Source organism: Humulus lupulus, chromosome 8, assembly GCF_963169125.1.
Source record: "Humulus lupulus chromosome 8, drHumLupu1.1, whole genome shotgun sequence".
In the NCBI taxonomy this organism is placed as follows: domain Eukaryota; kingdom Viridiplantae; phylum Streptophyta; class Magnoliopsida; order Rosales; family Cannabaceae; genus Humulus; species Humulus lupulus.
Window position 1 is genome coordinate 3364129 of NC_084800.1, and position 22811 is coordinate 3386939.

General features: G+C 40.0%; 5 protein-coding genes and 1 non-coding gene across 7 annotated transcripts; 3 read left to right on the forward strand and 3 right to left on the reverse strand.

The window, feature by feature from the left end:
- Positions 1-1166: 1166 nt before the first annotated feature.
- Positions 1167-6583, reverse strand: LOC133794185 (putative disease resistance protein At4g19050). 2 transcript variants are annotated; one of them, XM_062231390.1, is made up of 3 exons: positions 6466-6557; positions 5711-5775; positions 1167-5260 (listed from the first exon to the last, which is right to left on the reverse strand). In XM_062231390.1, the coding sequence occupies exon 3, from the start codon at positions 5248-5250 to the stop codon at positions 1648-1650; it is 3603 nt and encodes a 1200-aa protein (XP_062087374.1). In that variant the 5' UTR covers positions 5251-5260; positions 5711-5775; positions 6466-6557; the 3' UTR covers positions 1167-1647. The 2 variants fall into 2 exon arrangements, with proteins under 2 accessions (XP_062087374.1, XP_062087375.1); XM_062231391.1 differs by lacking the exon at positions 5711-5775 and having other exon boundaries at positions 6466-6583.
- Positions 6256-8437, forward strand: LOC133794186 (probable disease resistance protein At4g19060). Its single transcript, XM_062231392.1, has 2 exons — positions 6256-7591; positions 7785-8437. Exons 1-2 carry the CDS (start codon positions 6442-6444, stop codon positions 7811-7813), a joined length of 1179 nt encoding a protein of 392 aa, XP_062087376.1. The 5' UTR covers positions 6256-6441; the 3' UTR covers positions 7814-8437.
- Positions 8438-15574: 7137 nt separating this feature from the next.
- On the reverse strand, positions 15575-16740 carry LOC133794189 (disease resistance RPP13-like protein 4). Its single transcript, XM_062231393.1, has one exon. The coding sequence runs from the start codon at positions 16385-16387 to the stop codon at positions 15704-15706; it is 684 nt and encodes a 227-aa protein (XP_062087377.1). The 5' UTR covers positions 16388-16740; the 3' UTR covers positions 15575-15703.
- A 2642-nt stretch (positions 16741-19382) lies between these two features.
- On the forward strand, positions 19383-20294 carry LOC133793665 (probable disease resistance protein At4g19060). The gene has a single exon (XM_062230965.1). It carries the CDS (start codon positions 19383-19385, stop codon positions 20292-20294), a length of 912 nt encoding a protein of 303 aa, XP_062086949.1.
- Positions 20295-20666: 372 nt separating this feature from the next.
- Positions 20667-20740, forward strand: TRNAT-AGU (transfer RNA threonine (anticodon AGU)). Its single transcript has one exon. It is a non-coding gene; the product is annotated as a tRNA-Thr (tRNA).
- Positions 20741-20866: 126 nt separating this feature from the next.
- LOC133793440 (transcription factor MYB13-like) lies at positions 20867-22177 on the reverse strand. Its single transcript, XM_062230802.1, has 3 exons — positions 22045-22177; positions 21745-21874; positions 20867-21651 (listed from the first exon to the last, which is right to left on the reverse strand). The coding sequence occupies exons 1-3, from the start codon at positions 22175-22177 to the stop codon at positions 20955-20957; spliced, it is 960 nt and encodes a 319-aa protein (XP_062086786.1). The 3' UTR covers positions 20867-20954.
- Between the last annotated feature and the right edge of the window lie 634 nt (positions 22178-22811).

The window sequence follows — 22811 nt, forward strand, 5'->3', positions numbered from 1 at the left end:
AGTTCTAAACACAAAATGAATTTGATATGAAATTTCAAAGAACTAAGACTAGAAATACCATTGATAATTCCAAATTTATTAAACTGAAAGTTAAAACTGCCTAAATGTAGCGGTGTAGTTTCATTATTTAAAAATATTGTATTAACTAACTAATATCCACACAACATATGCCCAACTGGTCTCTCATTGGTGGTGGGGTTTAAGAAAATAATTGATTCACAATGCATATCTCTAATCCAAAATACTTGAGAAAGTCATTGATCATTTGAACAAGACAGCAGAAGCATCGTTTGGGTCCACTGTCAATGTCCACAATAAAGTTTGGTCCTTTCCCCTCCTCTTCAATAATAGAGAATTATTAGATTCTCTATTTTTTTCTTTTTCACGTGAGAATATATCTTTTCCCTAAGGTGGATAATGTGTTTGTGGTGGAACTTTTTTAAATGAATTATTTAGTATTGGAAAATGTATAGATGTGTCTGGTATGAGAAAAGTTTCATATAGAATTGAAATACTTTTTTGGGAGTGTATACAAGTTGTAAGTGTCATACATTGGGGTGTGGCCCAAGGACTACCTAGTTTTGTGCGCATGGGTGATGAATCACACACTTGACCACCACACGTACTGTCGCCTGATCGAATTGAGGTGATGTGGTGTTGTACTTTATTTTTTGTGAAAAAAAATTATTTAATAAAATAAATATTTTTTATTATTTATTTATTAATTAATTTTAAAAATAGATTTTTGGAAGTAGTAAAAGGTGATCCGATATTTCCTCCCCACGTTTGAAAAACGTTTTTTTACCGTTTTATACCGATCGTCTTCTTTACATAAGGATGATCAGAAAAATATTTTTTACATAGAAAGAAAAAAAATCACCATAGTTATAATCGAATTTTCTCTGAGCTTGAGGGTGTAAAGAGAGCGAAGTCTTTCGGTGCAGAGAGGAATCGTATACAGAGGTTGTTTTATCCTGGGGACGCCGTGGTTGATAGACTGCCGTGCACACTTAGGGTAGAGCCGCAAAATATCTTAAAGAGAGCGACATAGTCAGCAACTCAGCCAAAAAAATTGATCGATAATTTCGTTCCAATTTTATTTTCTATTGAGGATTATCAGTTTGTCCCGATGCGATGCGATTTGTAGTAACAATACTATAATCCTCTTTAGTTTCAGAAAAGAAATCGTTCACCTACTCCATTTAAAATGTTCAATTCGACTATACACTTTGCCGATGGGACAAGAGTTAAAAGTGAAATCTTTGATCACATATTTTTACCAAAAATACACATCAATGTCTTCCTAGATTTACCATATTAAATACAACCTTACCAGTTACAATGGTGATGTGATTTTAGTAAAAAAATCTGTTGTTTCGTTTGCATGGTGTTGTTGTACTTGTATGTCCAGACGTATTTTAGTACAAGGATGAATCAGATGCAGTGTTGCACAATGGCAGACAAAAGAGACCTATGCTTTGTGGCATGTCGTTTATCAACCTCGTACATTTGGGTTGATGACTGACGAGAAAAACATCTCCCAATTACAAGGATGAAAAGCTAAAGCAGCTCTGTTCTTTAAGAATAGTGAAATTCACATGTGGAAAAGGATTTTTATTCAATAACTAATTATTACATGATAAAAGCTTAACTCAGATCACCATTGGCGGAAGTGGATGATTCCAGCTTGAACTTAGGACAATTCTCATGGCGAACAATCAGTTGTTGAAGCGGGTGAAACTGCATCCCAAGGCTCGTAAACTCAGGCAGTTCGAATAGCCACACCTTTAGTGGCTTCTGCAGTTCACATGACCCTGCTTCTGTTTTCCATTCAAACAAAGTTTTCAACTTGTCACAAAACTTAACATGAATAGTTTCAAGATTTTCTGGCAGCTGGGAAGTGTAAAAAACATGTTCTATCTCTGGACAACAGTTAATATATAAGTGCTTTAGGTTCTCAAAGCCCATAGTTTGCTGACTCCCACTGTATAGACGGTTCAAGCTTGGAACATTTGAGATCCACAGTATCTCCAAATTTTTCCACATTCTGCTGCCTTCCTCTTTTCCAGAAAAAATGCTTTCCATTTGGGAGCATTTTTCTATCCAACAACCTATCATTGACCGCACATTAGCATCACCAAGTTCTGATAAGCATTTTATAAGGTTATTATCAATCAAAGACAAATATTGAGTATGCTTGAGGATGATTTCGAAACCATCAGGCAAAGAATATGATCCGCAGATCTCCAGAAACTGGTCTGCATCTTTAGGGATATGTCTCATATGGAAATAGACGTCTTTGAAGAAAGTTTCACCTTCGAAGGAATTGATATTTCCATCTTTACTTTGCTTCTTGGGAGTACCAACAGAGAGATGAAATTTCTTAGTAACCATTTCCAATAACATTGGGTTTTTCTCCAAAAAGTTGAAAAAGCTGGTTCCACTCAGAGACATGGAAATGATGTTGCTCTCCCTAGAAATTTTGTCAGGCTTCATGATGCCACACCCATCCCAGTTTACCTCCTCTGGCAGATGTTTTATTCTTCCCCAATCAATTTCATCCACATCCTTTAAGTCTGGCAGATCTACATGTTTTAAACAGCACAACTCAGCGATCTCATAGGGGAACCCTTTTATATTAGTTCCTGATAAATTAAGAACCTCTAGATGACTTAATGATCCAAGACCCAGGAGACCTTCTATTTGTGAACAATCCTTCAGCAACAGTTGTTGGAGCTTGCTACAAGTTTCCAAGGATGGCAAACACCCAACTGCTGTTCCAGAGATATCAAGAATCTCAAGCTGTTTCAGAGAATCCAGAGATTGAACATCCTTTAAGGGTGAACATTCTCTTAGTTTAAGCTGCCTAAGCTGACTGAATTGCGACATGGATGGTAATTCTTCAAGTTGGGTTCCAGATAAATCAAGAATTTCAAGGCGAGTCATACCCTCCAAGAAATGAGATGTAAGCATTGTCAAGTTTGTGCAACTTCTAAGTGAGAGGCGACTGAGGTTGCAGGGTTTGCAAAGGGTTGGAAGAAATTTTACTTGAGTCTCTGAAAGATCAAGTATCTGAAGGCGAGACAATTTCTCAAATGATTCATCTTTTATTACTTTCAAGGAGCTGCAACCTGAGAGATTAAGCACCTCAAGTTCCTCGAGAGCATTTACCTGTGGCAACTCTTTAAGTTTGCTTTTTGAGATGTTGAGAATTCGAAGGAACCTTAGATGATTAAGGGATTGATCTTCAATTTCAACCAAATCAATGGCACCAGACAGATCTAATACTTCGAGGTTTTCCATTCTTCTTGTGCTTGGGAGTTGCCGAATAGCAGTTCCAGATAAATTAAGTATCTTTAACTCTTTCATATTTTCTAACGACGACTTTTCAAGTTTCTCTAATCTTCTAGCACCAGAAAGATCAAGAACTTGAAGCCTAGACAGTGTTTCCAGATTAGAAAGTGTTGTCAAGTATGAACAACCACTTAATAGGAGCTGAGTAAGATCACCGACATTGGGAAGAGAAGGTAAGCAATTAATTTTGGATTCGGAAAGATTAAGCATGTTAAGTTTTTTCAATGATGAGAAGTTATTGCCTTCGATTTCCGTCAAAGAAGTGGCACCAGAAAGATCAATTACCTCAAGGTTTTTTAATGCTTCAAGGCTTTGCAATTTTTCCAATTGAGAACACCTTCTAAGGATGAGATAACGCAGTTCTCCTCGCTTGAAAAGAGATTTAGGCAGTGATTTGATATTTGTGAAGGAGAGGTTAATACTCCGGAGGTTATCCATGTTGCTAAATACATCATCATGGATGCTTGTCAAGGAACCACTAGATATCTCAAGAACACATAAGCTTCTAAGTTTATCAATGTCATCAATATTCTCCAATGAATGACAACCTCTGAGCACAAGCATAAGAAGTTTGCTCGTGCTGGAGTCAAACCAGGACAAATTTCTGAACCAGGGATTAAATACAGAAAATACTTCAAGTCCCTGCATGGACTGAAATAATGTTTTGGTGTCTTCGCTATACAAATGACTTCCATCCATCAATATAGTGGAGACCTCTTCCCAGCTGCTTAGTGATTTGATCGTACCAACTGTCCGTGTGATCCTCCCAAATCCTTGCCACTTTTCATCTTCAAACACATTAGCCAGTCCAAGGCTTGTATTCTGATTACAACATGATTGGCAGCAACCACTTGAGCACAAAACTGATCCCTCCATAACAACTACATCAATCTCCTGCTTTGTAAGCATTTTACGACCTATAAGCTCCATCAAAACATTGTGTCCTTGCTCATACGCTTTTTGAATTTGATCAACATTTCCAAGACATCCTTCTAGAATCCAATGGCTGATCAACTCATTGTAATGCACCCCACCATGTCTGCAGAAAAATTGCATGCTATGCCGAAAGCAGTTAACCATTATGCTGTCAGGCAACATATTACACCAATAGTTCAATACACGATGAGTCAAGCGGTAAGCTGATTCCTGATCACAAGCTGCTTCTTTCAAAACACTTAGAATACATATCTCAGAGTGATCTTGTCTAATAGAGTTTAAGGCTTCTGCTATGGTGATGATAGCTGCAGGGATACCTGAGCTGATGTGCATAACAGCTTGTGTAAGATCTGAATCAGAAATGACCATCCCCGGAGCATGATTGATATTTTCTTTGAATAAAATCAAGGAGTCTTTCCCTTCCAGAGGCTTTAGTTGGCACACCTTATAGCTCTTTTTCTTCAAGTCCGTACCAGTAAGCTCATCATCATTCTCTCGCCTAGTTATAAGAACCTTAAACATTTGCTCAGATTTAGACTGCAGGGTGTTAAGTTCTGTCATAATGTCTTCTTCATCCTGTTTAGGAGGAACATCATCCAGAATTAATAGAAACGATTTCTTCCCTTCAGGAGCTTTTTCCTTAAGCCTTATAGTTAGTCTCTGTTTCAAAGTTTTCTGCTTCTCTTGCTTCCCTTCCTCGGCATCTTCTTCCCAGTCCTCGTCATTAGGGGAAGGAGACAGCGCTTGGGCAATTTTCTTGTGTAAAATTTGCTTACTGTACTTTCTATTTAGAGATACCCATAGAAAGTCGTAGATGCTCTCAGTTTGATTGAGTATCTCTCTTGCCATCCTCGTCTTTCCCACTCCTTGTTTCCCTTCAAGAATGATTGTTGTCACATCGCCATCCTTCAACAGCTGAAGTATTTCCTCTTTCACTTTGTCCACTGTCGCTAAGCCCATTGTTGATTTTCTGGCACAAAGTTGTCTTCATTAATATTTTAATAGCACCATAAAAATGAAAAAATCTAAAAGAAAAAAATCATGTTCTTTCTAGTGCGGATTACATATGAGAGGAGCAAAGAAATGGACATCAGATCATTCAAATTTCTACTTGACTTCCCATAATATATAAATTTTCATATAATTTCTTGAACTGAAGGAAACAAAAAAGATCATGTTATTTGAGAACAGGCATACGTAATCTTAAAAATGAAATATATATTTTGGAAAACATGAAGCGAAAAAACAATGTCTCCTAGCATGTTCCTAGTGGACGCAAAGCTATATAGAACAAAACTATTTGGAATTAACCTAAATTAAAATGATACAATCCAGGAATCAACATTTCGTAAATTAGCACAAACCAGAATTCCAGAAGGAATGAACGAAAAAAATGAGAAAGAAACATATGCAAAAGAACCTTGGAATATATTTTTGTTGTTGTCGGAAAAGTTTATCACTCAGAGCAGGAAAAGCTTCAAGCCACTGTGAAGATGAACATGAAAGCTAAAAAAAGTTGTACCACCAACTTTCCAAATTCAAAGGCAACCGAGAGCATTCTTCCGACAAAAACAAGGTACTTTTTTTCCAAGTCTTCCCAAGTCAATCCTTCAAAGTCTACCACCAACCACAATAACTAGTAACCATTGTCCACATGTTAATATAATCGATATCTTGTGCATTTAGGTATAATACACACGGGTTGAAAAGTTGATTATAAAAGTTCTAATCCGATGTGTTGAACAATTCTTTTGTATCGAATAAATAGTAATTACTTATTATTTTCCTCTCTTTTGGACTGCAGCGTTTTTTCTCCTTTCATTGCCTGGAAATTGGAGGATGGGCATGAGCCCCGAGGTGGCTTTATGACATAGGGACAGACTTTGGAAAAGGACAGATTTTTTTTTAACTTTTTGCTGGCAGAATAAGTAATGAAAGTTTAGCTTTATACAGTGAGATGTGACAATCAAACAGCCACAATTTCTACCTTATTAAAAAAAATTGATAAAACAAGATGAGTGATAAGCAAAAAAAAGTGAGTTGCCTTTCTTGAACACCTCTACTACTACTGCTATTTAGACTGAATCTACTTTCAGTGAATTTCTGGACAAAGAAGAGGTATTAAAAAGTGTGTTTTGTGTTGTTATTGCCATGGAAAGGGATATTGAAAAATACCTGATGGATAAACTCAAAAAAGGCCTCGAGGGGAAAGAGAGCAATAACAGTTCCAAAATCCCAATGCTCACCAAATTCCGAGAAATACACAGTTTGCTTGAAAAACTTCTCGACCCCAACTCAGCCCAACCGGTGAAACAATTGGGTCAGCCTTCGTTCAAGGAAAAGCTTTACAGCCTCGACGATTTGTTGACCGAATGCCAGAATATGTCCACCAAAAAACGCAGCTTTCACTTTCCCGACATCAGCATCAAGAGCAAGCTAAACAAAATTAAGGCAGAACTCCGTTCTGCACTACCTCAACCCGAGAAAGTGAATACTCTATCTAACGGGGACGCAAATTCATGGCGGAAAGATGATATTTCCCAGCGACGAACCACTCCCACTATGTATCGCTCAGTCGACCCGAAAAAAATTCATGGGTTCGAAGAACACTTGGAGACGCTGAAGAGGTTGGTTCTCCGGCAAAAAAGTGACGAAGACGACGGATTCAAGGCGATCGCCATTGTCGGAGCAGAAGGGATCGGGAAAACGTCACTCTGCGCAATCGTTTTCGACGACGAAGAGGTGAAGAAGAGGTTCTTACCGAGGGTTTGGGTCACAATGCCCAGACCGTCGGATGAAGATTACAGAAAGAGCCCCGAAATAGCGATAGCGACACGGATCTTGGCCTCGCTTGGAGTCGAAGAAGAGGCGAGGGAGCTGATGCAAAGGAATGACGACCTGAATAAGCTCGTCTGCGCTCTTCACCAAGAATTGGCGAGCAAGAGGTACCTGATCGTGTTGGACCAGTGGTACGGACATGTGAGCTCGAGTGATGATAGTGCTGACCTAAAGAAAGGGGAGTGTTTGGAACATTGGTTTCCGAAAGGTTGTGGAGGAACAGTGATAGTCACAAGCAGGAACGAACGAGTGGCCAAACAGATGTTTGGGGATGAGGATAGAACTGTTATACCGATTTTACCCCTTAGGGGTGCTGATATGTGCTGGGCTATATTCAAGCAAGAGGTGGAGAAGCAAGAGGTGGAGAAAGATGAGCTCTCCTTCAATCCTCCAAACGGAGAAGAATTGAAACAACAAGTTTTAGAAAAATGTGGGGGGATTCCTTATAGGGCCAAAGTATTGGGTGAGTTAATGCATAAACAAATCCTAGATTCACGCAATACAAATTCAACTATGTAAACAATAAGCCTAAAAATTTCTTCTTGTACTCTTTTTATCAATTTTAATAAATAAAAATAGCTCTGTTTTATTCATTATTATCATCCAGTTATTCACTATTGTACTCCCTCTAATCATTTATATGTATATTTATACAGAGATTTGGCGTTTGAAGGCTACTGTTTAGTTGAAGTTTGCTTATATAATATTTGTGAAAAGAATAGAACAAGAAGCTTTCATAGCTCAGTTGGTTAGAGCACCCGCTTAGTGAGCGGAAGGTCTTGAGTACAACTCTCAATGCAGTCCATAAACAAAGATCAATTTCTTCAAATGTTTGAGATTGATTATTACTGATAGTAATCTCGAAATCTTATGTAGAAATTGCATCTGCTTGTGGAAACGTTTCTTCAAGTGGGTGTGCCAGTAATTTTTCACTTCGTTGTCTGTTCTACCAGGTAGTTTTGCTGCTATATCATGAAATTATATATATATATCCTAATATATATATTGAATTTATTAGTACACAGTGTTAAGAAATGAAGTCTACACAATTGCTCCCCTGCACCTCAGTACAGAGAACACCAGCAACCTTTTGCAAACGTGCACCTCAGGAGTATAGGAATATTCCCAATTCTGTTACATAGTTTTCTGTGTAGTAATCATTGCAATTGTATAATCAATTCTATTATTGGTCATCCTAGTATGTACTGCCATCTGTTGATATCACAGTGGCTAGACTCTTGTAACAATTACTATATATTCAATGCATTACACCAGCCTCTCTTTGAGCTGAGTTTTTACAAAATACAAATCTGCTTTAATTCATTCTTGGTATCAGAGCAACGCTAGGCCAACGCTAATGTCAACCGACCTCCCTCAGACTCCCACCGCAGCCAACAATGCTGCCAGCAACAACCCAGCTGCAGGATCTAGCCAAGCTGCTGCCCTCACCTCCAACACTGCACAAGCAAGGCCCAACTATATTCCCAACTTCACACAACCATTCAATACCTTGAATCAGCCATTTCCTCTCAAGCTTGACCGAAACAACTATTCCCTCTGGAAGACAATGGTGTCGACCATAATACGGGGCCACCGACTCGATGGATTTGTCTACGGCACACGGCCCTGCCTTCCTGAGTTTGTTCCTGCAGAAGCCGCTGATGGTCAAGTGGGTTTTGGTGTCCAACTCAACCCAGAATATGAACATTGGATTGTGAGTGACCAACTTCTCATGGGTTGGTTGTATAGCTTAATGACTGAAGCTATAACAATAGAAGTTATGGGATGCACCACTGCCGCAGGTCTCTGGAAAGCTCTAGAAAATCTCTATGGAGCTCATTCCAAGTCAAAAATGGATGATACACGTACAGCAATACAGACCACAAGGAAAGGTAACACATCTATGGTTGATTACCTTAGACAAAAGAAAGCTTGGTCTGATGTTCTTACTTTAGCAGGGGATCCATACCCTGAAGCTCATTTGATTTCTAATGTGCTCTCTGGTCTTGATGCTAGTTATTTGCCTGTTGTTTTACAAATTGAGGCTAGGCCAAGTACCACTTGGCAAGAATTGCAGGAACTGCTACTAAGCTTTGATAGTAAGATTGAGAGACTCCAAATCATGAATGAAACCCCAAAAATCGCAGCTACCCCAACAGCAAATCTGGCAGGCAAAACCGAACACACTGGTAGGGGCTGTGGCTCACTTGCATCTCATACCCACAATCAAAGTCGACCACACTTTCCCAGCAACAGTCGGGGTTCTGGGTATCGAGGAAGAGGCAGAAATTTCAATAGCAATAACAGCTCACGACCCACGTGTCAAGTATGTGGGAAATTTGGGCATTTAGCTGCTATATGTTTTAACAGGTACAATGACACCTATATGGGCTTAGATCCTCATGTTAATCAATCTCAGCCGAAGAACCCACCATCGGCATTCACAGCATCCCCAGAAATCGTTGACAGTGATATTTGGTACGCTGACAATGGTGCTAGCTGCCACGTGACCTCAGATGGAAGCAACATGAGTCAAAAATCGGACTATGGTGGTAAGGAAAAATTAATTGTAGGTGATGGTCATCAAATACCCATCTCCCACGTTGGCTCAAGCCAAATACCCACTACTGATTGCTTTAAATCCTTGGTTTTAAAGGATGTCTTGCTCGTACCAGAGATAGCAAAGAATCTCATAAGCGTCTCTAAACTTGTAACTGATAATAATATACTCATTGAGTTTGACTCTAATTTTTGTTTTGTGAAGGACAAAGCCACAAAGAAGTTGCTGCTCAGAGGGATACTTAAGAATGGTCTCTACCAACTCATACCTTCATCATCCATTCGACAACAAAATCAGTCACTCCTCTACCCAAATGCTAGTGTTAATTTTGTTAATGTTGTTCAGTCGAGTTCTTCTTTACTTTCCAAGAATGATATATGGCATAGATGCCTAGGGCATCCATCACTTAGAGTGCTTAAGTTGGTCCTAAAATCTAGCAATGTAAATGTTTCTTCTGAATCAAAAGCAAACTTTTGTGATGCCTATCAATATGGAAAGTCTCATGCATTGCCTTTTAAAATTTCCAACAGCAGAGCTACCAAAATGTTAGAACTGGTCCATACCGATATATGGGGTCCTGCCCCAATATCATCAAACACCAATTTTAAGTTTTATATCCATTTTATTGATGACCATAGCAGATTCACTTGGCTATACCCTCTAAAACACAAATCTGATGCATTACATGCTTTTATTCAGTTCAAAAACCTTGCTAAAAATCAGTTTGAAACAAAAATTAAAGCAATTAGGGCCGACTATGGGGGAGAATATCTAGCATTTGAACACTTAATTCAAGAAAATGGTATTATGTTTCAACATTCTTGTCCACATACCTCAGCCCAAAATGGAAGGGCTGAGAGGAAGCACCGCCACATAGTGGAAATGGGCTTAACATTGCTTGCTCAAGCAAACATGCCTCTGAAATATTGGGTAGATGCATTCCAAACATCTGTGTATCTCATCAATAGACTTCCAACACCTGTCCTCTGTGATAAGTCACCATTTGAAGTTGTTCATAGAAAGAAACCCGATTATAGCATGTTTAAAATCTTTGGAGCAGCATGCTTTCCGTGTCTTAGGCCATATCAATCACACAAATTCCAGTTTCACTCTCTTAAATGTGTAAATCTTGGCTTTAGTGAATCATTCAAGGGCTATAAATGCTTGAGTTCCACAGAAAGAGTATATATATCCAGACATGTTGTTTTCAATGAGCAAGAATTCCCATTCAAAAATGGTTTTCTCAACAATTATTCCCCTGAACAGTCTGCTGTTGTTCGAAACTATGCTTGGTCACAACTTTCTAATCTTCATTTTTCTCCTAACTCTTCTGTCCAGACACCTATCACAGATAGAATTCCTCAAAGCCAAACTGTCCCTGATGCAGCACCTACACGCACGGCTTTGTCCTCACCGAATGGAAGCCAAGTAAGTCCTCTTCCTCTCTCGGGTTCAAGTGCTGCTGGTGCTAATCATGATCATTTTGATATTGTGTCTGAAGCCAATACGCCAGGTGGACCAACAAACAAATCAAACAATGGTCATACTACAGAAACATCACCAATTCCAGCGGCTAGAATCAGTACTGAACCTGTGGCTCAACCTACTCATGGTATTTTCAAGCCCAAGGTGTATCTCAGTCAATCTCAGTGGAAGTCAGTAGAAGAGGAACCATCAAACATCACTGAAGCTCTCAATCATCTTGGCTGGAAAGAGGCGATGAATACTGAAATTGAAGCTCTCAAAAACAACAAAACGTGGGTTCTGGTGCCTTGTTCAGACGCTTTTAACATTGTGGGATGCAAGTGGGTTTACAAAGTGAAAAAGAATGCATATGGTTCTTTCCAAAGATACAAGGCACGTCTTGTCGCAAAGGGGTTTCATCAAAGGCCAGGACTCAATTTTAGTGAGACGTTCAGTCCAGTTGTTAAGGCATCTACAATTCGGATTATTCTCACAATTGATGTCTCAAACAATTGGCAAGTTCGTCAGCTGGACATCAACAATGCATTCTTGAATGGACATCTTGAGGAGGATGTATATATGCATCAACCAGCTGGTTTTGAAGACTCCAAAAGACCCAATCATGTGTGCAAGTTACTCAAGTCTCTCTATGGACTAAAACAAGCTCCAAGAGCTTGGTTTGACAGGCTGAAACATACATTAATTGAGTGAAAAATTCCAGAGCTGATACGTCCTTATTTTATTACAAACATGGGAAGTTGATTGTGATTGTTCTCATATATGTTGATGACATTATTGTTACAGGCAATGACAGCTCAAAACTTCAAGAATTTATCAAGCAACTTAATGACTTGTTTGCTCTTAAGGATCTTGGACATCTCCACTATTTTCTCGGAATTGAAGTCTATCGGGATGACACAGGAATCTATCTAACTCAGAGAAAGTATATTGAAGAGCTGTTAAAGAAGAATGACATGCTCAATATCAAACCATGCCCTACATTGATTGTCACAGGGAAGACTATGTCAATTAATGATGGAGAAAAAATGGACAACCCGACTGTGTATCGTTGCTTAATTGGAGGACTACAGTATCTATGTAACACGAGACCTGACATTTGTTTTGCTGTGAACAAGTTGAGCCAATATCTCAAAGCACCTACTAATGTTCACTGGGGAGCAGCGAAGAGAATATTGCGTTATCTTAAAGGTACAATTGAGCATGGTCTTCATATTTTCTATAGTGACAAACTTCAAATCATTGGTTTTTCAGATGCCGATTGGGCATGTTGCATTGATGATAGGCGATCGGTTGGAGGATATTGTGTATACTTGGGGGATACTCTTGTGTCATGGTCCTCTAAAAAGCAAGCTGTTGTTTCAAGATCAAGCATGGAATCGGAATATAGGGCCCTGGCTTTTGTCACTGCAGAAATCACTTGGATAGAGTCACTACTCAAAGAGCTGGAATTTCCATTAACTGGAACGTCAATAACTTGGTGCGACAATGTTAGTGCCAGTGCACTTGCATCCAACCCGGTATATCACGCACGGACCAAGCACATAGAGCTTGATATTCACTTTGTTAGAGACAAAATTTTGAGAAAAGAACTTGAAGTTAGATATGTTCCATCGGCAGATCAAAATTGCAGACTGCTTGACCAAGGCTTTGTCACACTCCAGATTTCAATTTCTCACATCCAAACTCGGTGTAATCAGCTCACCCCTTCATTTGAGGGGTGGTGTTAAGAAATGAAGTCTACACAATTGCTCCCCTGCACCTCAGTGCAGAGAACACCAGCAACCTTTTGCAAAGGTGCACCTCAGGAGGATAGGAATTGTAACGCCCTGGCTACCCCAGAACAGTTACGGAGAACGGTGAACCGGAAATTTGACCCGCTACCCGAGTCCTTTGGCTAAAAACGTGATCTAAGTGTTATTATCAGGTTAAGGTGGAAAACCAGTAAAAGGAAAGGGTACATTTCATTAAGTAAATAAACTGCTCATGAGCCTTTTAAAATGTTTACAAGTAGTTCATATTACAAAAGAGTCGCTACAGTTTCAATTTTACAAACTCCGCCAGCCTAAGCGGCAAAAATAGGGTAAACCCCTAGTCCCTCTGAGAACTCCTCGACCGTGGCGGTCAAGCGGCCCTGTATGTACATCACATCGCCCAAGCTCTCCACTCAAGGCTGGCAAAGCTTTTCCTTTCCTTTACCTGCACCACGTAGCACCCATGAGCCAAGGCCCAGCAAGAAAACATAATAAGATACGGTATAATATCAACAACGATCATAATAATCATCCAGGACTATCAGTCCAACAAATAGGTGACAATAGCCAAAAGTCACAGTAATGAGCATCGCTCCCTCTAGCCATGTGACGATAGGGTCACTAGGGCTTAATCGATAAGTGTTTCATTCATAAGTTTGTTCAGGACAGGTGCATGGTGATTGGTCACCAACATAACCTTCCTCACGACTCTAAAGCCGAAACTATGGACAGCGTCCCTTAGCCACGTGACAAACGGTCACCGGGGTCATATACCTTGGCTATAGTCATCTGGTCGTAGACCAGGAAAGCACTTGTAAGTTTCTTCGACCTTAGGTCGGTCTCGCATTAATGCCATAGAGCCACTCAATGCGTGATCGTCGACTTTAGAGTCGGTCCCTGACTAGTCAGTGTCTTAAACAGGTGATTAGCAATCATTAGCATTTGATATGCAATCCACGTTCACATATAACAAACAACATGCCTCAATATCAAACCATGCATGTCATATACCTGTACAGGGTGCAACTGTGTCCATACACTGTTTTCTTACCTCAAGTTCGAGCGAGAAGTATGATAAAGACGACCCCTGAGAGCGATCGGTCTCTTAACTCCTTAACGGTTACCTAATCACAACCAATTATAACCTCCATTAATGAGAATCCACAATAATAGGGTCTTAACCTAAGCACCACCCTCGGGACCTCGAAACATGCCCACACGGTGAGTAGAATCGATCCCGGGCCTTAAGGATTGAAACCCCAAGTCAAAAACCCTTAAAAACACTCAAAACGGGGTTTGGAAGGAACAGGGTAGCGCTACAGCGCTCAACCCCTAGCGCTACAGCGCTATACTCAGAACCACCCAAGTGCCAGAAACCCTCCTGAGGAGCGCTATAGCGCCCTAGGGTGGGCGCTGTAGCGCTACCTCCAGCCCAAAACTTCCCTGAACCGACCATCTTCATCTCCTTCGATTCTAACTCAATACCCAAGCTTCCAAAGCCTATTCTTGATGCCAAGTGAACCCAAAAACCATCCCAACACATCCCAAGCATGGGAACCCTAGCCAAAACTCCCAACAAAACCCATAAATTCACCCTAGAAAACTCAGCTGCAAAACAAAACTAAAACAGAGCAAACCAGAGAAACTATGGTTAGAAACTTACCCAAAGCTTGGCTTATGAAGCTCTTCAATGATGGAACACACTCCCAAACTCCCAAGGCTTGCTTCCCAAGCTAGAATCCTCAAAGTTGGCTCAAAAACCACAAAGAACAGAGAGAAAAAGAAGGTACGGGAGAACTCTCAAAGATGCTCTGTTTTTCCATCACCTTTTCAGCTAAATAAGGTTATATCTATCCTAGGGGTGAAATGACCATTTTACCCCTAGGTCATTTAATACTTTCTAAAGGCTCCTAAGGGCATTTTGGTACTTTACTCCTAACTCGTTAATCATAATTAACGCTCTCCAATTCCCGTTATTCTCGAAAATCACAAACACCAATAATTCACATCCCGTTACCCTTTATCTCCCGGTAACGCTTTAATCATCAAAACCACCCCGAGACTCAAACCAAGTCCCGACACTTAAACCCGCTGTGATTAAACCGCTAATCAATAATCTACGATCGTCTCATGTCGAACAGCTCGAACAAACCCACATCATAATGTGGTCTCAACATATATCACCGACATGCATACAATTAACATTATATTATAATATAATTCTCATAAACGTACATAAACACGTTTAACAGCATAATTAAGCAATTATGGCCCTCCCGGCCTACTAATCCAGCCGTTAAACCGCATTAGGGAATCCGGGGCATTACAGGAATATTCCCAATTATGTTACATAGTTTTCTGTGTAGTAATCATTGCAATTGTATAACCAATTCTATTATTGGTCATCCTATTATGTACTGCCATCTGTTGATATCACAGTGGCTAGACTCTTGTAACAATTACTATATATTCAATGCATTACACCAGCCTCTCTTTGAGCTGAGTTTTTACAAAATACAAATCTGCTTTAATTCATTCTCACAGTACTAACCTGTTTCCTAGAGTCTCATGCAATGTGACAATGGTTTCCTTTTCTTCATGGCTAAAGTTTCCACGCTTGATGTCTGGCCTTAAGTAGTTCATCCAGAAGAGACTTTGAGGCACAATAATCAGGATACTAAATTATCAATGTATTTCATAACGATCTTTTACAAGCAGAGCATGGTACAAAAAGAGAGAGATAGAATAAAACTTAAAAAAGGAAATAGATAAACAAAGATCAATTGTCCTGTTGTGATGCTTCACTCTTCCAGATTCCATTCTCATCACAAGGGAAGAAACTGAGTTGAGGACACTTGATTTTCTCCATGTAAGTTAGTTTTGGAAACACTTGCTTCATTTCTCGCCAATCCATCTTCAGTTTACTCAAAAACTTGAGACGCAAATATTCAACGGTCTCCCAGCAACATTTTTGATCCTTCAAATTAGAAAGTTCTCCTCCCCTGACACAAAGCTTCCTTAAGTTCTGCCGTTCCCCAAGTGAAAACCACTCAAATATATTAGAAACGGGGAAATAAAGGAGGCTAAATTTCTCCACTGTTTTGGGAATAGTCGAAGCTGCAGCCTCTTCAAAATGTGAATTCCACACTTTGCTGAGAGTGCTAAGCCTTCTACGCAAACCCCTTTGAGGGTTGGCCGAATTATATATTCTTGACCATGATATTGATAAAGACTTGAGCTTTCCAAAGTTTGCCAAAGAGTTGAGCTCTCTCATGGCCGTGGGTGAATTTTTATCCACAAGGATACTCAACTTCTCCAAATGTTCTAACTCGATCAAATCCTCCAGCTTACAGTACTGGCCTCCGGGTATTTGCTTACCGATAACGAAGCCTTTTAGGACTCTGAGTTCGGATAGAGAAGCTAGTCCCTTGGGCATAAGGCTAATCAAGTAACACTCGTACATGTCTAGGTGAGTCAGCTTCTTAAGCGAGCCTATTCCGTCAGGGAGTTTCTAAAATTCATTACAGCCATTAAGATTCAAGATCCTCAAATTCTCGAGTTTGAAGATCGAATTAGGAATCTCTGTAATCCTAGAGACTCCTCTGAGACTGAGGTGCCTAAGAAACTTCAACTTCTTCAACCCTTTTAAGAACTCGCTGTCCTCAACTTCAATCAAATGCTTGGCAGAGCTCTCCCACCTACCCAGCTGAAGAACCCGAACATACTTCATCTTCGAAAACCAAGCTGGTTTAAACTCAACACGATGCTCACTCACATTGAACACCGTCCGTACGTTCTCTTGTTTAAATCGAAAACCGTACGCCAGCTCCCGAGCACAAGAACCGTCATTAGATTTTACCAGGCAAGCTCTGTGGGAGCTAGAGAAATTCGCCATCGGGTTTCTATTAGCGTCAAACTTGATGAACGCAGCACTTTCCGCGAGCATAATTACGGCAAATCGTACGGACGGTTCCATTCTGCAGCTGTCGGCGCTGGGCCTCCACTTTTTGAAAACGGGCTCGATTAGGCCTTTGGCTCCAATTCCCAAGGGGCTGGTATTGGCGTAGTATTAGAAGCTCCCTCAGGACTCAAAATCGAAGAAACTATCTGTTTAGAGCAATCCGCAACGAATAATGAAGCAGAATATGAGGCACTAATCTATGGTTTGGAACTCACACGAGAAATGGGAATCCAACGTCTGAACGTCAAAGGCGATTCGCAGCTTATGATAGAGCAAGTGGCTGGAAATTTCGATACCAAAGCACCCTATCTGGCTAGCCTTCTACAAAAGGTAACTGACTTACGATCGCATTTTCGCCAGTTTGAACTCATACTAGTACCCAGGGAGCAAAATTAGAAGGCCGACGCCCTTGCCAAATTAGCTTCTGCAGGAGGATGCACACGCCAGTCCTCCATATCCATAAGCCGATCAAGCAAAGATATGGAAGTCTATTCCACCTCATCAGAACCTGAATGCTGGATAGACCCGATCATCAAGTACTTGACCACCTCCGAGCTCCCACCTAATCCGAAAGATGCAAAACTTCTGCGCCTTCGGGCACAACGCTATTCCATGATCCATGGGACGTTGTACAGAAAATCCTTCAATGGCCCATACCTACGATGTTTGCGCCCATCAGAAGCTAAAAAATTGTTAGAAGAAATACATGAGGGGACATGTGGAAATCACACAGGGGGACGGAGCTTGGCACACAAGGCACTTACAGCAGGGTATTACTGGCCATACATGATGACAGAAGCGCGGGATTATGCCAAAAAATGCGACAAATGCCAACGATTTGCACCCACCATCCATCAACCTGCTCAAACCCTACACTACATCGTTGCACCTTGGCCATTTGCAAAATGGGGTATGGATGTGGTAGGTGAACTACCTAAGGCTGCTGGAGGAAGACGGTATGCTCTTGTAGCCACTGACTACTTCACAAAATGGGTTGTGGCAGAGGCGTACGTCACGGTCAGCAAAACAGACACTATGTCCTTCATCTGGAAGCATATTATATGTTAATTTGGAATACCCTGGGAGATAGTCGTCGACAACGGCACTCCGTTCCAAAATGCAAAGGTACAAGAGCTATGCGACACGTACAAGATCAAGCTAAGCTTCGCCTCTGTCACTTACCCACAGGGCAATGGTCAAGCAGAGGCTTCCAACAAAGTCATATTTGCTAACATTAAGAAGAATTTGGAAGACAAGAAAGGAGCATGGGTAGAAGAATTACCGAAAGTGTTATGGGCTTATAGAACAACAAAAAGATCCTCCACGGGGGAATCTCCCTACGCCATGGTTTATGGAACAGAAGCTATCATCCCAACAGAAGTCGGTCTGCCTACACTTCGGACAGAGATCGCATCCGACCCAACAACGAAGACCATTCAATTACTGCACAACCTAGACCTTCTAGAAGAAACACGTACAATGGCACAATTGCGACTGGAAAATTATCAGAAGGTAGCAGAACGCTACTACAACAAAAGGGTCCATTTACGCACGTTTCAAGAAGGAGATTGGGTTCTGCGAAAGGTTACAGGCAATAAAAAGAACCTAGAGCCTAACTGGGAAGGGCCTTTCCAAATCATTAAAGTATTAGGCAGAGGGTCTTACACTCTAAAGAATGTACGTAGTGGGAAAATTGTACCCCGTACTTGGAACTCAATGTCTTTAAAGCAATATTATTGCTAATAGTTGTACTGTACAATTCAAAAGTAATACAACAACTTTCCATTTTTTCACATTCTTTTAAATTTCTCTTATGTACTCAATTCTTTGGCATTATTATCAACCATATTTCAACAAATCAGACATGTGACAATTAACTTTTTATTCGAAAGGGTTCCTCAATAATATCCTCACCTAACTTTGTAGCATTATTCACGTGTACTCAAACACCACCTACCACAATGGTTATAAATAAACAATCATCTAATGTTTGAAGTTTCCAACACCCCCTGGCAATACACCGTATGTGTTTGATCTCAAAACATACACCTACAATTCAATAAACAAAGAGCAATGGTAAAGTATAGCGAGGATCACACCCCACACGTTGGAACCAGGCTGAATCTCAACAGTTCGTGGCAACGAGGCCACTACACACAGTCTGCGTGCAAGATCCTACCGCTTCTGCATGCACATTTCACTGGGTTTTATACCGCATTCTAATCTGACTTGACTAAACTCACACGAAACTACGGCCAGCCATTTTGCAGTCTAATCTGCCCTGACTACACTGATCTGGCCGTCCAACGGAGGTGCACTGCAAACCCTACCCTCTTACCCGCATAAGAGGACCACCTCCTGCAGTCTAATCTGTCCTGACTATCACAGCAGAACCATCTGCTGTCATGCTTCGGATCCCCCACCGATGTACACCAACTGGTTTGGCAATCCAAGGCTGGGAGGAACTTTTCCCGCAGTCGCACTCATATCCTGCACAATGGGTGCCTCTGAGAGGATGCGTGACAACCCAAACGACCCCCACCACACTATACGGTATGGGTGCATTGGAAAGATACCTGCCTCACAACCCTCACCTCTTTCACTTTACGATTTGTTGACTGAATGCCAGAATATGTCCACGAAAAAACGCAGCTTTCACTTTCCCGACATCAACATCAGGAGTAAGCTAAACAAAATTAAGGCAGAACTCCGTTCTGCACTATCTCAACCCGAGAAAGTGAATACCCTATCCAACGGGGACGCAAATTCATCGTGGAAAGATGATATTTCCCAGCGACGAACCTCTCCCACTATGTATCGCTCAGTCTACCCGAAAAAAATTCATGGGTTCGAAGAACACTTGGCGACGCTGAAGAGGTTGGTTCTCCGGCCAGAAAGTGACGAAGAAGACGGATTCAAGGCGATCTCCATTGTCGGAGCAGAAGGGATCAGGAAAACGTCACTCTGCGCAATCGTTTTCGACGACGAAGAGGTGAAGAAGAGGTTCTTACTGAGGGTTTGGGTCACAATGCCCAGACCGTCGGATGAAGATTACAGAAAGAGCCCCGAAATAGCGATAGCGACACGGATCTTGGCCTCGCTTGGAGTCGAAGAAGAGGTGAAGGAGCTGATGCTAAAGAACGACGACCTGAAAGGGCTCGTTTGCGCTCTTCACCAAGAATTGGCGAGGAAGAGGTACCTGATCGTGTTGGACCAGTGGTACGGACATGTGAGTTCAAGTGATGATAGTGCTGACCTAAAGAAAGGGGAGTGTTTGGAACATGGGTTTCCGAAAGGCTGTGGAGGAACAGTGATAGTCACAAGCAGGAACGAAAGAGTGGCCAAACAGATGTTTGGGGATGAGGACAGAACTGTTATACCGATTTTACCCACCCCTCAGGGGTGCTGATATGTGCTGGGCTATATTCATGCAAGAGGTGGAGAAAGATGGGTTGTCCTTCAATCCTTCGAACAGAGAAGAGTTGAAACAACATGTTTTACAAAAATGTGGGGGGATTCCTTATAGGGCCAAAGTATTGGGTGAGTTAATGCATAAACAACTCCAAGATTCACCCAATACAACTTCAACTATGTAAACTTGTACTCTTTTTATCAATTTTAATAAATAAAAATAGCTCTGTTTTATTCATTATTATCATCCAGTTATTCATTATTGTACTCCCTCATTTATATGTATATTTATACAGAGATTTGGCGTTTGAAGGTTACTGTCTGGTTTAAGTTTGCTTATATAATATTTGTGAAAAGTGTAGAACAAGAAGCTTTCATAGCTCAGTTGGTTAGAGCACCCGTTTAGTAAGCGGGAGGTCTTGAGTTCAACTCTCAATGAAAGCAATCTTCAAATTTCTTTTTTAAGTTTTGGCATTATTCTTTACTAGCACAAAGCAAAACAAGAAAAAAACATTGATAACATTACTTTTATACTAACATTAATTCTCTAAATTACAGCAGTATCGTATGTATACATATATACACGTTTTTTTTGACATACATCATGAGATTACATATACAAATATATTTATATATAGTACACTCCTAGCTACCACTTTCAGAATATGTTATCCATATAATTCACCCAATCATTGCAGACATATTCAAATTCGTATAAATCATCTGGCCACATGGTCTCAGAAATACTACTACTTGGTCCCATAAATTGACCATAATTAGGATGCATATGATCATCTATAAAAATTCCTTGATCAGCATGATCTTCCTGGGTTTCGAAGCCTCCATTATTTACGACAGGTACTTGTGCAGTCCATAAACAATGATCAATTTCTTCAAATGTTTGAGATTGATTATTACTGATAGCAATCTCGTTGTTATTACTTTCAGTATTAATAACTTCATTCTGGCCAATATCACGTCTAATGTTACCAAATTCATGATTTGTAGGCGCTGAGGTAACAAGCACTGCTGAAGGGAAATCTTGTGTAGAAATTATTAGTTCATTTTCTTGTGATGAGCTTTCCAATTTTGAAGATATTAAAGGCTCGTGAGGAACTGAAAGTTGATCAGTAGCCGATTCAGAAAGATTGTTAATAATCTTGTTCTGATCATCAGAGCCTGCTTCGTCATTTAAATTTGGTTCTGATTCCATCCCCAAAACAGTACTAGTAGTGGCACTAGTACTAGAACAGTCTTGCATCTGCTTGTAGAAACGTTTCTTCAAGTGGGTGTGCCAGTAATTTTTCACTTCGTTGTCTGTTCTACCAGGTAGTTTTGCTGCTATTGCAGACCATCTGATTAAACATAAATAACACAATTTATAAATCATGAAATTATATATATATATATATATCCTAATATATTGAATTTATCAGTACAATACTAACCTGTTTCCTAGAGTCTCATGCAATGTGACAATGGTTTCCTTTTCTTCATGACTAAAGTTTCCATGCTTGATGTCTGGCCTTAAGTAGTTCATCCAGCGGAGTCTGCAACTTTTTCCAGACCTAACCAAACCTGTATAATATATATATAGTATCAGCTCACTATACTGTTCTTAAAGTATTAATTATATAATTAATCACCCAGTTCATAATTTCTTCATCTTTTGCCATCATCATAAGGAAAATTTTGAGTCTTTTATCTGCATATATATATAATCTATATGTATATATATATATACGTACCAGCAGCTTTTGACATCTCACTCCAGTTCCAAATTCCATATTTCTTAATGTAAGATCTCAACTTTAGATCTTCTTCGGGACTCCATACACCTTTCTTTAGATGAGTCTTCTCACAGCACCAACTCTTCACCATGATTATGGCTTTTTATGAGCTTATTTGATTTATTTCCAAAGTCGTAACACACACATATATATATGACTTTAGTAAATGTATATTATATAACGTTACATCACATATAATTAAAAAGCAAATATCACCTTTTTATTGGATTTAATTAGAAGACCAAGTAAACTCATGCATATACAATTAATATATTCGTACGTACACACACTCTCGATCACATATATCACTGAAAGTACGACCATGGCTAGACTTCAAATTTGGTCAAACAAGGGTTAAAGGAAATAACAAAGAACTTCCCTCATATTTTCCACTCTACCCGAAAAATAGGTAAATTATTAATTAGAGAAAAAAAAAACACGTGCCTATATATGTTTGAAAGAATTTGAAACTTAAGTTGTATTAATAAAAAATTATAAAGCAACAAGTCAAGTCTGGCCGCTTCCTTGCACCCAGAATCAGATATATAGTATTTACCATATATATATATATATATATATATATAGACTTTGAAAATGACAAAAATGATTAATAAAAGGTTTATATTAATTTACTATATATAATATATAGGGCTGGAAATCACTGTTCCAATTTGGATCATGACACGACACGAAAATAAATGAGTTTGTGTGACACGTTTAATAAT

Bases quoted from the DNA above. Each gene is read 5' to 3' on its own strand.
- LOC133794185 (XM_062231391.1), bottom strand. From the start codon at position 5,250: ATGGGCTTAGCGACAGTGGACAAAGTGAAAGAGGAAATACTTCAGCTG.
- LOC133794186 (XM_062231392.1), top strand. From the start codon at position 6,442: ATGGAAAGGGATATTGAAAAATACCTGATGGATAAACTCAAAAAAGGC. The intron at 7,592-7,784 runs GTGAGTTAATGC...ATATTTATACAG, and splicing joins TTATAGGGCCAAAGTATTGG to AGATTTGGCGTTTGAAGGCT.
- LOC133794189 (XM_062231393.1), bottom strand. From the start codon at position 16,387: ATGTACGAGTGTTACTTGATTAGCCTTATGCCCAAGGGACTAGCTTCT.
- LOC133793665 (XM_062230965.1), top strand. From the start codon at position 19,383: ATGGGTGCCTCTGAGAGGATGCGTGACAACCCAAACGACCCCCACCAC.
- LOC133793440 (XM_062230802.1), bottom strand. From the start codon at position 22,177: ATGGTGAAGAGTTGGTGCTGTGAGAAGACTCATCTAAAGAAAGGTGTA. The intron at 21,875-22,044 runs GTACGTATATAT...TATATTATACAG, and splicing joins TGAGATGTCAAAAGCTGCTG to GTTTGGTTAGGTCTGGAAAA. The intron at 21,652-21,744 runs GTTAGTATTGTA...ATGTTTAATCAG, and splicing joins CATGAGACTCTAGGAAACAG to ATGGTCTGCAATAGCAGCAA.